Source organism: Triticum aestivum, chromosome 7B, assembly GCF_018294505.1.
Source record: "Triticum aestivum cultivar Chinese Spring chromosome 7B, IWGSC CS RefSeq v2.1, whole genome shotgun sequence".
NCBI classification, from domain to species: domain Eukaryota; kingdom Viridiplantae; phylum Streptophyta; class Magnoliopsida; order Poales; family Poaceae; genus Triticum; species Triticum aestivum.
Window position 1 is genome coordinate 610591711 of NC_057813.1, and position 12682 is coordinate 610604392.

At 48.5% G+C, this 12682-nt stretch overlaps 1 protein-coding gene and 1 pseudogene across 1 annotated transcript; one reads left to right on the forward strand and one right to left on the reverse strand.

The window, feature by feature from the left end:
• Positions 1 to 7836: 7836 nt before the first annotated feature.
• LOC123161688 (uncharacterized) lies at positions 7837 to 8385 on the forward strand (annotated as a pseudogene).
• A 137-nt stretch (positions 8386 to 8522) lies between these two features.
• Positions 8523 to 9062, reverse strand: LOC123158267 (uncharacterized). Its single transcript, XM_044576324.1, has one exon. It carries the CDS (start codon positions 9060 to 9062, stop codon positions 8523 to 8525), a length of 540 nt encoding a protein of 179 aa, XP_044432259.1.
• Positions 9063 to 12682: the final 3620 nt, after the last annotated feature.

Consider the following 12682-nt stretch of genomic DNA (forward strand, 5'->3'; position numbering starts at 1 on the left):
TCATGGTTGATCAACACTAAGTCAAGAGTGGATTAAGTTGATCAACTCACAAAGCGTAGAAGATGTATCGAGAGGGATCAAGTGATCACATGGTATGGTAAGCATTGTCAATTACGCTCTGTGTACTAACCCATGGTCTTCGTGAGAGTTCTTTGTGGGGTTAGGATGCGGTGTGCAAGTTCAAGTGATGCATCACGAAGAGATCAAGTGCTTGAAGCTTGCCGCCCATTGTGGTGACAATGGACTTGTGAATATGAGCCGAAGAGTGGCTCACCCATAGTGGACTATGGGGGAGCAATCATCTAGTCTTCATCGAGCCAACGCAATAAAGAAAGGTGGTCTAACTTGAGGGAGTCAAGATTGTCATCATCTAGCTCAAGTGGACCATGTGCAAGGCAAAGGTTTTCCCTTGATAGGTTTTCTATTTTACCGGTCTCATGGTGGTAGTTGGGAGACCGGGTTATAGGATCGTTTGCCCTACTATCAAGGGGCTCTCTCAAGTTGGTAGCTTGATTGTATCGTTAGTAGAGAGCTCAAACCATTGCATCCTTGCATCATGTTTCTTGGTTCTTATTCGGTTCTCTTTGTGAGTCTTAGATCTTATGGTCATCTTGATGACAAGCTTGAGTTCATCGAAACGGAGTTCGCTTGCGTCTTCTATGATGTTTTCGGTGTTGGAGGTTTTACCGGTCTTATCCGAGGAAGGGTTCTCACCATTTTCTTATGGGCCTTTTCTAATTTGCTTCTTATTGATATTTCTTTAAAGATTGTGTTAGCCCTTGTCGATAGCTTTCCAACAAACTTGGTTTCATCGAATTCGGAGTCCGTTTGCAAAAGTTGTGGCAGTTTTGGTGTTCTGAAAAGGCTACAACGGTACTACCGCGAATGGAGCTGACGCAATTTTTTACTACCGCTCCAGAGCGGTACTACGGCGGCTCCTACAGTGGTAGTACCGCTCCGGACCAAAAAACTCGTCCCAAGTCCTGCGGAGGTAGGTACAGAAGTATTTTTTTGTACCACTCGCAAGCATTAGTACCGCTACCATTTGCGGTAGTACCGCGAGGTCGAGCGATAGTACCGCTCCAGCGGTTCTACTGGCCTTTTACCTCCTCGCTGTTGTTTTTCAAAGGGGTACTACCGCCCTAGCGGTAGTACCACTCCTTGGAGCGGTAGTACCACTCCTTGGAGCGGTAGGAGCGGTAGTACCGCTCTGTGCGGGCTATGAGCATAACGGTTGGATTTTCCCCCACCTATAAAAGGGGGGTCTTCTTCCCCATTGAACCTTATCCTTTGAGCTCGTGTTCTTTCCCCATTGTTGACCTTCTTCGAGCTTGCTAACTCTCAATCCCTCCATGGATTCTTGCTAGTTTTTGAGGTAAAAGAGAGAGGAGATCTAGATCAACATTTCCACCAATCACTTTCTCCTCTATGTGAGGGGAACCCCTTGGATCTAGATCTTGGAGTTTTTGTTGTTCTCCTTATTGTTCTTCCTCTCATCTTCCTCCCTAGCATTAGTTGCTTCGGTAGGATTTGAGAGAGAAGCACTTGGGCACTCCGTGTGCCCTTGCCATTGCATTTGATGCATCGGTTTGAGTTCTCCACATGATACGTGGAAGTTACAAGTTGAGAAGCTTATTATTCTTGGGTGCTTGATATCCTTGAGCTTGTTACTCTTGGGTGTTTTGGACACCCTAGAGCTTGTTCCTCTTGGGTGCCTTGGCGCCCTAGACGGTTGGTGTTGTTTGGAGCTCAATCATTGTGGTGTAAAGCTCCGGGCAAGCGTCAGGGTCTCCAATTAGGTTGTGGAGATCGCCCCGAGCAATTTGACGGGTACCAGTGACCGCCCCCAAGGGTTGCCAAAGTGTACGGGTTCGGTGACTGCCCCCAAGGGTCACCATTTGTACGGGTTTGGTGACCGCCCTCAAGGGTCCCTTAGTGGAATCACGGCATCTTGCATTGCGCGAGGGCGTGAGGAGATTACGGTGGCCCTAGTGGCTTCTTGGGGAGCATTGTGCCTCCACACTGCTCCAAACGGAGATTAGCATCCGCAAGGGTGTGAACTTCGGGATACATCGTCGTGTCCGCGTGCCTCGGTTATCTCTTACCCAAGCCCTTTACTTATGCACTTTACTTTGTGATAGCCATATTGTTCTTTGTCATATATCTTGCTATCACATAGTTGCTTATCTTGCTTAGCATAAGTTGTTGGTGCACATAGGTGAGCCTAGTTGTTTTAGGTTTTGTGCTTGACAAATTAACCGCTAGGTTTATTCCGCATTTGTTCAAGCCTAAACCGTAGTTATTTTAAAGCGCCTATTCACCCCCCCTCTAGGCGACATCCTCGATCTTTCAATTGGTATCAGAGCCTCGTCTCCCTTTGTTAGGCTTAACCGCCTAGAGAGTAAAGATATCGATTAGGGGATTAGGATTCTCTGACACTCTTAGTTTCGATGGCACAAATTTTGATGTTTGAGTAATTCGCATGCTTAACCTCTTTAGGGTCATGGACCCAAATTTAGAGCGAATTGTAGATATGAGTTTTTCTCCTCCAAAGGATCCCCAAAGATTATCTTTAGAGGATGAGAAAAACTCTTATCTCAATGCTCAAGCTTCTAATGTGCTTTTCGATGCTTTGAGCAATGTAGTTATATTTCAACTCATGTCGTTCCGGGATGCTCATGAGTTATGGACAAAGCTTCAAGATAAATATGGTGTGTCTAAGATTTGTGGGGATGATTGTTCTCCCTCCTCCTACGGCCGTGTTGCCTTCTCAACTTCTTATACTTCACCTACATGTGGATTGCCACAAGGTAATGCTAGGGTGAGTAGTGGTGGTCATTGTAATGATGATAGTGTGCTTGTTCTTGGTGATTCTTCTTCACTATCTTATTGCAATGGTCCTTCTTTGGACTTTAACACTTCGAGCACCTTACATGTTTCACTTGCTCGTGTTGGTAGTCCTTGCATATCATGTAGAAATTGCTTGCTCAAATCTCATGATGATATGCTTGCTATGTCTTGTTGCCATGATAAAAATGTATCTATTTCCTTGAGTTGTTGTGCTAACAATGTAGAGGAAACTCAACACTCCATGGAACAAGATGTGGTCTTGAATGGTGCTTCAAGGGATCCTACATCATCATCTATTGCATTTTGCCTTATGGCCAAGGCCTCAAATGTATCTCCCACTTTGAATCCCAGTATATCTTGTGATGATATTGATGATGGCAAGAATGATGATGATGTTGATGATGATGAAGAGAATGATAATGTTGCCTCCTTAAAAATTAAGGGGGAAATGGTTTTTAAAGCTCTTCATAAAAATAAAATTGCTCGTTCCAACTTCATGGAAATTATGTCCATTGCCATTGAGGGTAAGAAATATATTGAGGAGTTGGAATCTCATCTCGAGGAGTATGAGGTCAGCATTGAGAAAATGGAAGGTCATGAGCGTGATTACGCTAATGAGATTGCGGACCTCCCTCAAGCTCTTGAACTTGAACAAACCACCAAGTAATCTCTTGAGGAGACTTTTGCTCTAGAATTATCTAGAGTAAGGGAATCTCGTGATAGTGCTCTTGAGGTGGCCAATGATTTTGAAACTAAAAATGAGGAGCTTGAAGTTGCGCATGCTAAACTCCTTGAGGACTTTGAGCACCTCGAAAATGGCTCAAGGGTCATTAAGAGTGAGCTCATCAAACTCACCGAGTCTCATGCTCAACTTAAAGCTCTTCTTCCACCTCCGTCCCTCACCCAGGGCCCTCTCAAATCTCTCTCCATTGCTTGAGATTTTTTCAGTGGATCCAGAGTATTTTTCATAACTCAAGGTACCTCTCTCACCCCCTCCCCCTATTTTGGTTGTTTGTAATCATCTCATTTGGTGGCATTGCTCATTTTTGTGCAAACCCTAGTTTTTGCTCTTTTTTGTGGTGAAATCAATGCATGATGCATTTTAGGGTTGTGCTTGGGCTTTTTAATGTTTAGTATGGATATTATTGTGGTTGGTACCAAACCTAGTTGAATCAAAACTAACGAAATAGTGGTACTGCACTAAGATGAAACAGGAAATAGGACAAAATAAAATTACTACAAAATAACAGTGTATGTTGGAGCATGTACAACCAAACAATTGTGCCACTTGTGCCACTGTTGAGTTTTTCCATGTAAAATAGTGGTACTGCACTAAGATGTTTTATGCTCCAGCGTAAATGGAATGTGAGGTTATTTGGCCCGTCTATCTAACACCACTTGTGCCACTGTTGAGTTTTTCCATGTAAAATTTGATTGGACCAAATAGTTGCTCACATATTTTCAAGAAAATCTGTCAGAATGGAATTCTAGGCAACCAAGCAATTCACCAAACACTTAGAGTGCATTGCCTACAGGAAGGAAGGAGACAAAGGAGAAGAGGATCGAGATTTGAGATGCGTAAATGAAGGAGGCCACTTTGGTTGAATTAATGATAAAACTGTAGGGATATGGGAATCAAAGGATTGCCTGCTTGACGTGGTGGAGGCTGAAGATGCTAGACGGAGGTGAGAGCTTCTTGCGGGCCAGTGTACTGACGGAACACACGGCGGAGCTTTGGGTGAAGGATGAGACCGGCATGGATGTGGCTTCGTGACGGTGAGGACGATGTCAGAAGGAGCACAACTTTGTGACGGTGAGGATCACGAACCCTTCTGGGCTCCAAGTAGCAAGCTTGGCGACGGCGGCGGGCAGAGCTAGCATCGGGGGCGGATCTTGAGAGTGAGGCTGCCATCGTGGGGGAGGGGGGAGGGTGTGCGGGAATTGGCGGCGCGAGGGATGGTGATGGGGGTGCATATTGGAATCGGGAGGTTGGATAAATGGGGATGTGGGGGAGATGGCGCCGGCGAAAAATATGTGGTGATATATGGAGATAGAAAAGAAATGCGTCAGAAGTTTGCGCGGTAAAGAAAACAATTTGTAGCACCAAATTTTTTTTAGAGCAAGAATAGTCCCGGAACGTCAAATTTGTTTATTTGGTTAAGTGGAAATAGTTTAGGAGCCCTACGTAACCACATATATGGATAAAAGAACGGAATAGATAACCCCGAACATTCGGAATTTAAGCATGTTATCCCGAACGTTTTTTGATGGCAATTTTATTTACTGCGAAATGGCAACTTTAGTTGTTAACACATGGCAACTTTGTTCCAGTTTGATTTTTTGTCAGAAAATTGCCATGTTTGTCAACAATGTCTTGATTAAAGTTTCCATAAAAAGAGTTCGGATTAGCATGCTTAAATTCCAAACGTTCGGGACTTATTGAGGTCCTAAAAGAAATTTTGAGGTGTTTATTTTATTGAATAAATCCGTACTCTCTGTTCTTTTTGCCAAAAGGATCAAACTTAAGTGTCCTCGTACATTTTGAACTTATATGGACGATACCGTAAATGTCCACGCATATTTCGAACGTAAATTGAACCAAATGAAGAAATTTCATGTAAACCAAACGAGTTTCATACGACTGGATAAAAGTTTGATATATATTTACATAAACCGGGCGATATTTCGTCTGTTCAACTTAAATAAAAAAACTATGCGAGGTACTAGACGATAACTTCGTACTCCCTCCGTTTCTTTTTAGTCCGCATATAAGGTTTGGTCAAAGTCAAGCTTTGTAGAATTTGACTAACTTTATATTAAAAAATATAAACATTTACAATATGAAATCAATATTATCAGATGCACCATGAAACGTATTTTCATACTATATAGTTTTAGTATTGTAGATGTTCATATTTTTTTATATAAATTTGATCAAACTTTATGTAGTTTGACTTTGATCAAATTTTATATGCGAAGTAAAAAGAAACGAAGGGAGGGAGTACGTGTGGACGCCCTGCCGGGGTCATTGACCAGCTAGTCGCTGATGCGGTGCCGGCGTCTCAGCGGTGGTCATTATAGCATCTCCAACGGCCGCGCGAAACGACGCGCGCGCGGTAAACGCAGCTTTTAGCGCTTGGGGGGGGGGACGTTTTGCCGCGCTCCAGCGGTGGCGGGATAATCACGCGCGCGGGGACCGTTTACGCGCGCGAAAAGGCGCCAGCTCATGCCTCATTTTTTGCGCACCGCTTTCGGCGTGCCTATAAAATGCGGCGCACGCCACGCGCCTCTCCACGCCTCCTCTTCTTCTCTTCCTCTCCCTCTCTGCCACACGCCGCTCCAGCGCCCCGCCACCGACGCGCCTTCACCGCCCCAGCGCCCCGCCATGCCGCCGTGCCGACGAGGAGCGTCCGGCTACCGCGGCGTCCGCCTGCGCCCCAATGGCGGCTACTACGCGGAGATACGCTCCGGCGATCTCCGGCTCGGCCTCGGCACGTACAGGACGGAGCGCGAGGCCGCCCGCGTGTACGACGCGGCGGCGTGGCGCCTAGGCCAGCCGCGCGGCAGATGAACTTCCAAGATGTGTACACGCTCCAGCAGGCGCTCGACGTCGCCTCGCCGCCTCGTCTGAACACGGCACAAGACCGTGCGGAGCACGCCTAGCGGCAGCGCCGCCTCCTCGTCGCCCAGGAGGACGAGCGGGTCATGGCGGAGTGGCGCCGGCGCTACCCGGAGGACGTCGCCTACGAGCAAGTCTACTGGGCAAGGCGTCGCAAGGAGGACACGCGAAGGCGCCGCGAGGCGCGGTTGGACAGGCGTCGGCGGAAGGCGTTGGCGAACGCGCAGACCGATCTCGTTGCAATAGGTGGGAGGTCGTTCTTCACAGAGAACGATGATCGTTGGTTGGACATATGGCTATCAACCTCGGACGACACCGCCGAGGATGATAATGATGATGATGATAACGACTTAGAGTAGTTTTTTATGCTATCTATTTAGTTTTTTATCGTTTGTCGTTTTTATTTTATGCAATCTATGTTTCCGATGTAAAAATACCTTTGTATCGTTAAAATCCTATGCAATCTATCTAGTTTCTATGCTTTCAATGCCTACATCCTAGTTTGTAGAATGAGCGCGCGCGCTGCAATTTTTGCGCGGCTGCTGGAGCGGCACGCGCGCTGCATTTTAGCGCGGCTACTGGAGCTGGCGCTGCACGCCGCGCCAAACCAGGCGATGGGCGCGCACTAAAGCCATTTTTTGCGTGCGGCGCGTTCGGCGACTGTTGGAGATGCTCTTATGAACCCACTCTGGCGCGATGCCCGACGTGGTGAATGTGGCCCGACAATGTGGTCCGGCGCCGCAACAGTGGGAATCAGGTATTGCCGGTACTCCTCGTCTGTCGCCGCGGCCTCCGCCTGCTTGTCGCGCTAGGAAAAATGTCAGATCGTGGAAATGTTGGGAATCAGGTTCAGATCGTGCTTAAGTTGTGAAAAAATGACGAACCGCTTGCAGCTCCGTCCTGACACCGACCCGCTGATACAGCGCTCTGTTTCTTGAAGCCATCGACGTGTAGAACTATACCAGAGTATGGAGCACGGAGCACGGAGCACGGAGCACGGACCGAAAATTGTTTCTCTCGGCCAAACGCTGTGGACCTGAGTACTAGTAGTACCATGGAACCCGGCTACGCAGCTCATAAAGTGAGGGTATGCGTCGTGACAACTTGTGGAAGACGACGCGTCCATGCATGCTAAGTGAAGACGACGCCGACGTCTTGGATACGTCCGGCGAGGCACGGGGAACTCGGGAAACCAGTGGGTGCTGCCGTGCGTGTGTTCAGTGTACGCCCCGCGTTGGCCTCACTTTTTGTGGTGTCACAGTAGTAGCAAGCGAACCAACACACTGGTCCGTGTCCGTCCAACCAGGAGCCCCCTGTTTCCCCTGCATCTCGCTCGACGCTGAATCCATTCCCCGCGCGCCTATATAAACACCTCGCCTCTGTGTACTCAACGTCTCAACCAGAGCACACAAGAATCATATCAAAGCGCGCGAGAGATCGACCTGTCCATCGAAAGCACAAGATAGAGATGAGCTCGTCGGCGACCAAGAAGGGGGTGTCGCTGGTGGTGGCGACGGGCATGGCGGCCGTGGAGGCGCTCAAGGACCAGGCCGGGCTGTGCCGTTGGGACTGCGCTCCGCTCGCTCTACCACCGCGCCGTCGTCACCGGCTGCCGGCCGACGCGCCGTTCCGGCGTCCCTCTCCTCCTCCAAGCCCGCCACCGGCAGCGGGGCCTCCCGGCCCAGGCGGTCGGAGCAGGAGAAGCTGCACAAGGCGTATCACGTCGTCTGCTGGGGACCCAACTGGTTCGTGCTAGCAGCTTAGGACTAGCACTAGAGGACCTGCTCTTTTTGTTGTGCTGAGTCCGGTCCAGCCGGGCCTCTCTTTATGTTTCTTCCCTCTTGATTATCTGACGAATGCCGTGTAAATCGAGATGTATATTTGGTCCCAAGCAAAAATTAAAAGAGATAGTAATTTGCCCGTTAGCTCCGGTTTTGAAAGAGTCAAAAGAGGAACCAACAAAAGACAAGATCGAGTGCAACAGCGCTCGTGGTCGCCGATCAAATGTGCATCAACTACTCCTGAACCCTGCACACCCAGTGATGCATCTGCTTCACTTCACTATCTTCCTCTTTACCTTAATCTGCATTCGCAACTCTGCATCTCGCCGAAGGTGCAGGAGTACCTCTGGAGGAGGAACGCCGCGCCACACCCGCTGCGGCCCCGCCTCGTGGCCGAGCTCGGCGAAGCTGTCCGCCACCGTGTTGCGTTTCCGGCCCACATGCGTCACGGTGACTTTCCTGAGCCGCGGGAGCATCGCGGTGATCGCCCTGAACTGCTCCTTGTCCTTGCTCGCACGGACACGCACGCGGCTCGTGATCGCTTCAACCGCGGCCTTGCAGTCGCCCTCGATACAGATGTCGCGCCACTCGTTCTGCAGAGCCAGCTCGAGGCCGCGCTTGAGCGCGACCAGCTCAGCAACGGAGCTCGTCGCATTGCCGATCCGTCCCGCGTAGCCCAGGACAAACCTGCCTTCCAGATCTCGAAACACACCGCCGAATGCCCCGACGCTGGCATACCTGGACTCGCCGTACTTGGACGAGCCGTCGAAATTCAGTTTCAGCCGGACCGCCTTAGGCTTCTTCTTACACATGTTGACGGATCCCCGCTGTTTGCACAGACGCGAAGCACTCGACATCACCTTACCGTTTGCCCGAATAGACGGTGTACTCTTCAACTTTTTCTTCTTCGAAAGTGGTGGCTCCTTGTCAACCGCCAAAGTTCCGAGTGTTGGTGCAGGTGGATTAGCGCACATTGCTGCAGTTGCCTGAGAGAGAAGTAAAAAAGAAAAATGTACTATCTCTCTAATGGGAGTGGATAAGCCAAACTAAAATGGACAAAACCTAATCTGATAAACATTATAATCAGATATAATGTCAAGTTCAGTAAAATGATGCAACACTATTCTTGGACCTCATTATTCTTACCTTATTTCTCTTTTTGTTCTTGGACGTCTGCAGTTCCACGACAACCTCGTCGGTTACTTTGTGTCCCTCCCGGCCTCCCGGAGCTCACCAGCACTTTCTCCCTTTCCATTTCCTTTTTTGGACCGTGATGGTTCCATGTGGAGCTTGCCTGCACCCTGGTGCTGATCTGCTCCTCGACTCCTGGACTTGCCCTTGCAGGAACAGTCAAGGTTCAGTTTCAGCTGTCCTGCCCCAGTCTTCGTCCGCGGGATTTGCAGGCAGTTCAGGGGCTTCACCGGTTCAGCCCGTGCTAGCATTGGGCCGCTGCGCGCGCTCGAAAGAGCAATCGAGGCGTCGGCCAAGAGAAGAATATCAGATCCCCTCTTTCTGCACGGACAGCAGATACGGCGTCGACACAAAGCACTTCGGGTGGGCAACGTACTTTGCCGTTTGCCCGAATAGATGATGTATTCAGCCTTTTCTGCTTGGATAGTGGTGTCTGCTTATCCTTGTCAACCATCAAAGTCCCAAGTACGGATAAAGCTATTAGCATGTTGGCATGGTGAAAAGCTTAAGCATTTAGCTTCGGCCAAATAAAGCTATTAGCTTCCGCGAAATGAAGTTTGCTTCCCACACCTTCTGCCAACTAGTGCATATCTTCTACCTTTAAACGGGGTTGCATACGGCGTGTTGGCACTATCTAAAAAATCAACATTTGGCAAGATCCTGGATACCATCAAGTGAAACTCGGAAAGTATAACACCAAGGGGTGATACATTACTGGGAAAAGTTGAAGAATTAATTGATCCACACACTGGAAAGTGGGACGTTGACCTTATTCAATCAGTTTTTTCGCTTGTGGATGTTCACTGAATCCTTCAAATACCTAATAGGGTGGAAGTATTAGAGGATTTTGCTGCATGGAGTGGTACTTGATCAGGGACGTTCTCTGTTTGGTCGTTGGTCGGCCTATCACGTGGAATTTGAACATCAGTTCAGTCATCAATGGAATTGGCCGGAGGGCCAAGGCAGTTCCCAACTGAACACTATATGGAAACATATTTGAGTCTTCATGTCCCAGGTAAAGTGAAGCATTTCGTTTGGAAAGTGCTTAGGGGAGTACTACCTTGTTTCGGAGTTCTTGCGGGACGCCATATCCCAGTGGTGAGTGCCCAATCTGTCATGTTGGGTTTGAAGACATCCAACATTGTTTATTGCGGCACTAACGGCCTGGTCCATCCGGCGTCATCGTAATGCGGCCATCTTCGACAAAACTGCGCCCTTCACCGTCACCCTCCTGATGGCGATCAAAGACGAGGCCCGCTCCTGGGCCTATGCAGGAGTCAAAGGACTCGACAGTATAATCCATGTAACGTAGCCTAGGCTGTCTAGGCTGAGCAACCCATCTCATGCTCGCTTTGTATCGTGTGCACGCCTTATAGTGTACGTGACCACGATGCTACTCTATATGTTCTAATCTCTCCTATCAATGCAATGATACGCTCACCGTAGCGTATTCAAGAAAAACATTGTTTATTCACTTGGCCTCGTGCTATTGAGATTTCGTCTGAACTTGGTCTGATAGATGTTATCACAAAGGTGGTTGCTGAAGACACTAGTAGAAAACAGGGCACTTGCCCCAGTTTCGGAGGGCCTTTAGTCCCGGTTTTGCAACCGGGACAAAACGATCGGGACTAAAGCCCCTCACTTTTAGTCCCGGTTGGCTTACGAACTGAGACTAAAGGAGCTCCACGTGGCCGCTGTGGGGCGCCCAGGCAAGAGGACCTTTAGTCCCGGTTGGTAACACCAACCGGGACTAAAAGGCAGCCACGTGTCAGCAACTCCCAGGCACTGGTTTTTTTTAAAGGGGGCTTTAGGGATTTTGGAGGGTTTAGCAGTTTCATATTGTGTTAGCTAGCTAATAGAGAGAAGTGACCTCTCTTTCTCCGTGCTTGGTCGATGCTAACTATTAGATATAGAGAGAACTCGACGCTAGCTAGTAAGCAAATGAAGGAAACCATTAATTACACAAGATCATCATGAATATATATAGAGAGAAGTGACCTCTTTTTCTCCGTGCTTGATCGAAGAACAAGCTTTCGTATACCTATCCAACGCTACTACATATATACAATATAACATCCCTGCCATCATCAAGCACCAAATTCTCATTGAATTTCCGTATGGTATTCCCCCTTTTCATGTATGACGTGGTCAAGAAACAATGCCGACAATTCCTCTTGAATTGCTCGTATGCGATCACACTAGTAGAAAAGGGGGCAAAGGTCCAGGCCGGGTCAGCCATTAGTCCCGGTTCAGTCCAGAACCGGGACCCATGGTGGCATTGGACCCGGTTCGTGAGCCCCGAGGCCTGGCCGGGCCACGTGGGCCATTGGTCCCGGTTCGTTTGGACCTTTTGGTCCCGGTTGGTGGGACGATCCGGGAACAATGGGCCTCGCTCCTGGCCCATCACCATTGGTCCAGTTGGTGGCTTGAACCCAGACCAAAGGCTGTCCTTTAGTCCCGGTTCATGCCACCAACCGGGACCAATGAGGTTCCTATATATACCCCCTCGCGTAAGAGCAGAGCACACTGCTATGTTTTTTCTGACCACCGAGGGGGAGAGGGCTTGGTGGTGCTCTAGCTCACCTCCTATGCACACAAGGTGCTCGATGGAATGCCCGAGCCACACTACTTAAGCTTTCTCCTCTCCAAGCTCGACCTCCAAGCTCCATTTTCCTCAATATTTGTCTAGGTTTAGCGGTCCTTCACGCCCCGTCCCCGTATTCACCGCCGTCGATCACCCGCATCGATCTCATCGCCGGCACCACCGTGGTGAGCCTCTTGTTCTTATCTTCTTTCTAAAAGAAAAAATATTCTTACTTGTATGTTTAGATAGATACTTGTATTATTTTCTTACTTTTATTATTGCATCTTATATAGTGCGATGGTTTTGGTATCCGCCCCCGTCGGCCCTCGTCCTGTCTATGATTCGGATGTGGTATATATTATCTTTTCATAACTATTGGTTCATTTATTGTTTATGAAAATTATGCCGACCAACATGACATAGATTTTATTTATCTAGGAGGTTGTTGAACCGGAAATTCCAACCGACCCTATTCATGATGTTCTATAATGATTTTTGACACACTTAATTATATATAATGCACGCAGATGAACCGGCAATGGATGTACGGTGACAGACACACCTCCGAGTACATTAAGGGCGTGCATGATTTTCGCGAAGTGGCTGAGGCAAACAAGCAGAATGTTTTTATGTGTTGTCCATGCCCTATATATGGGA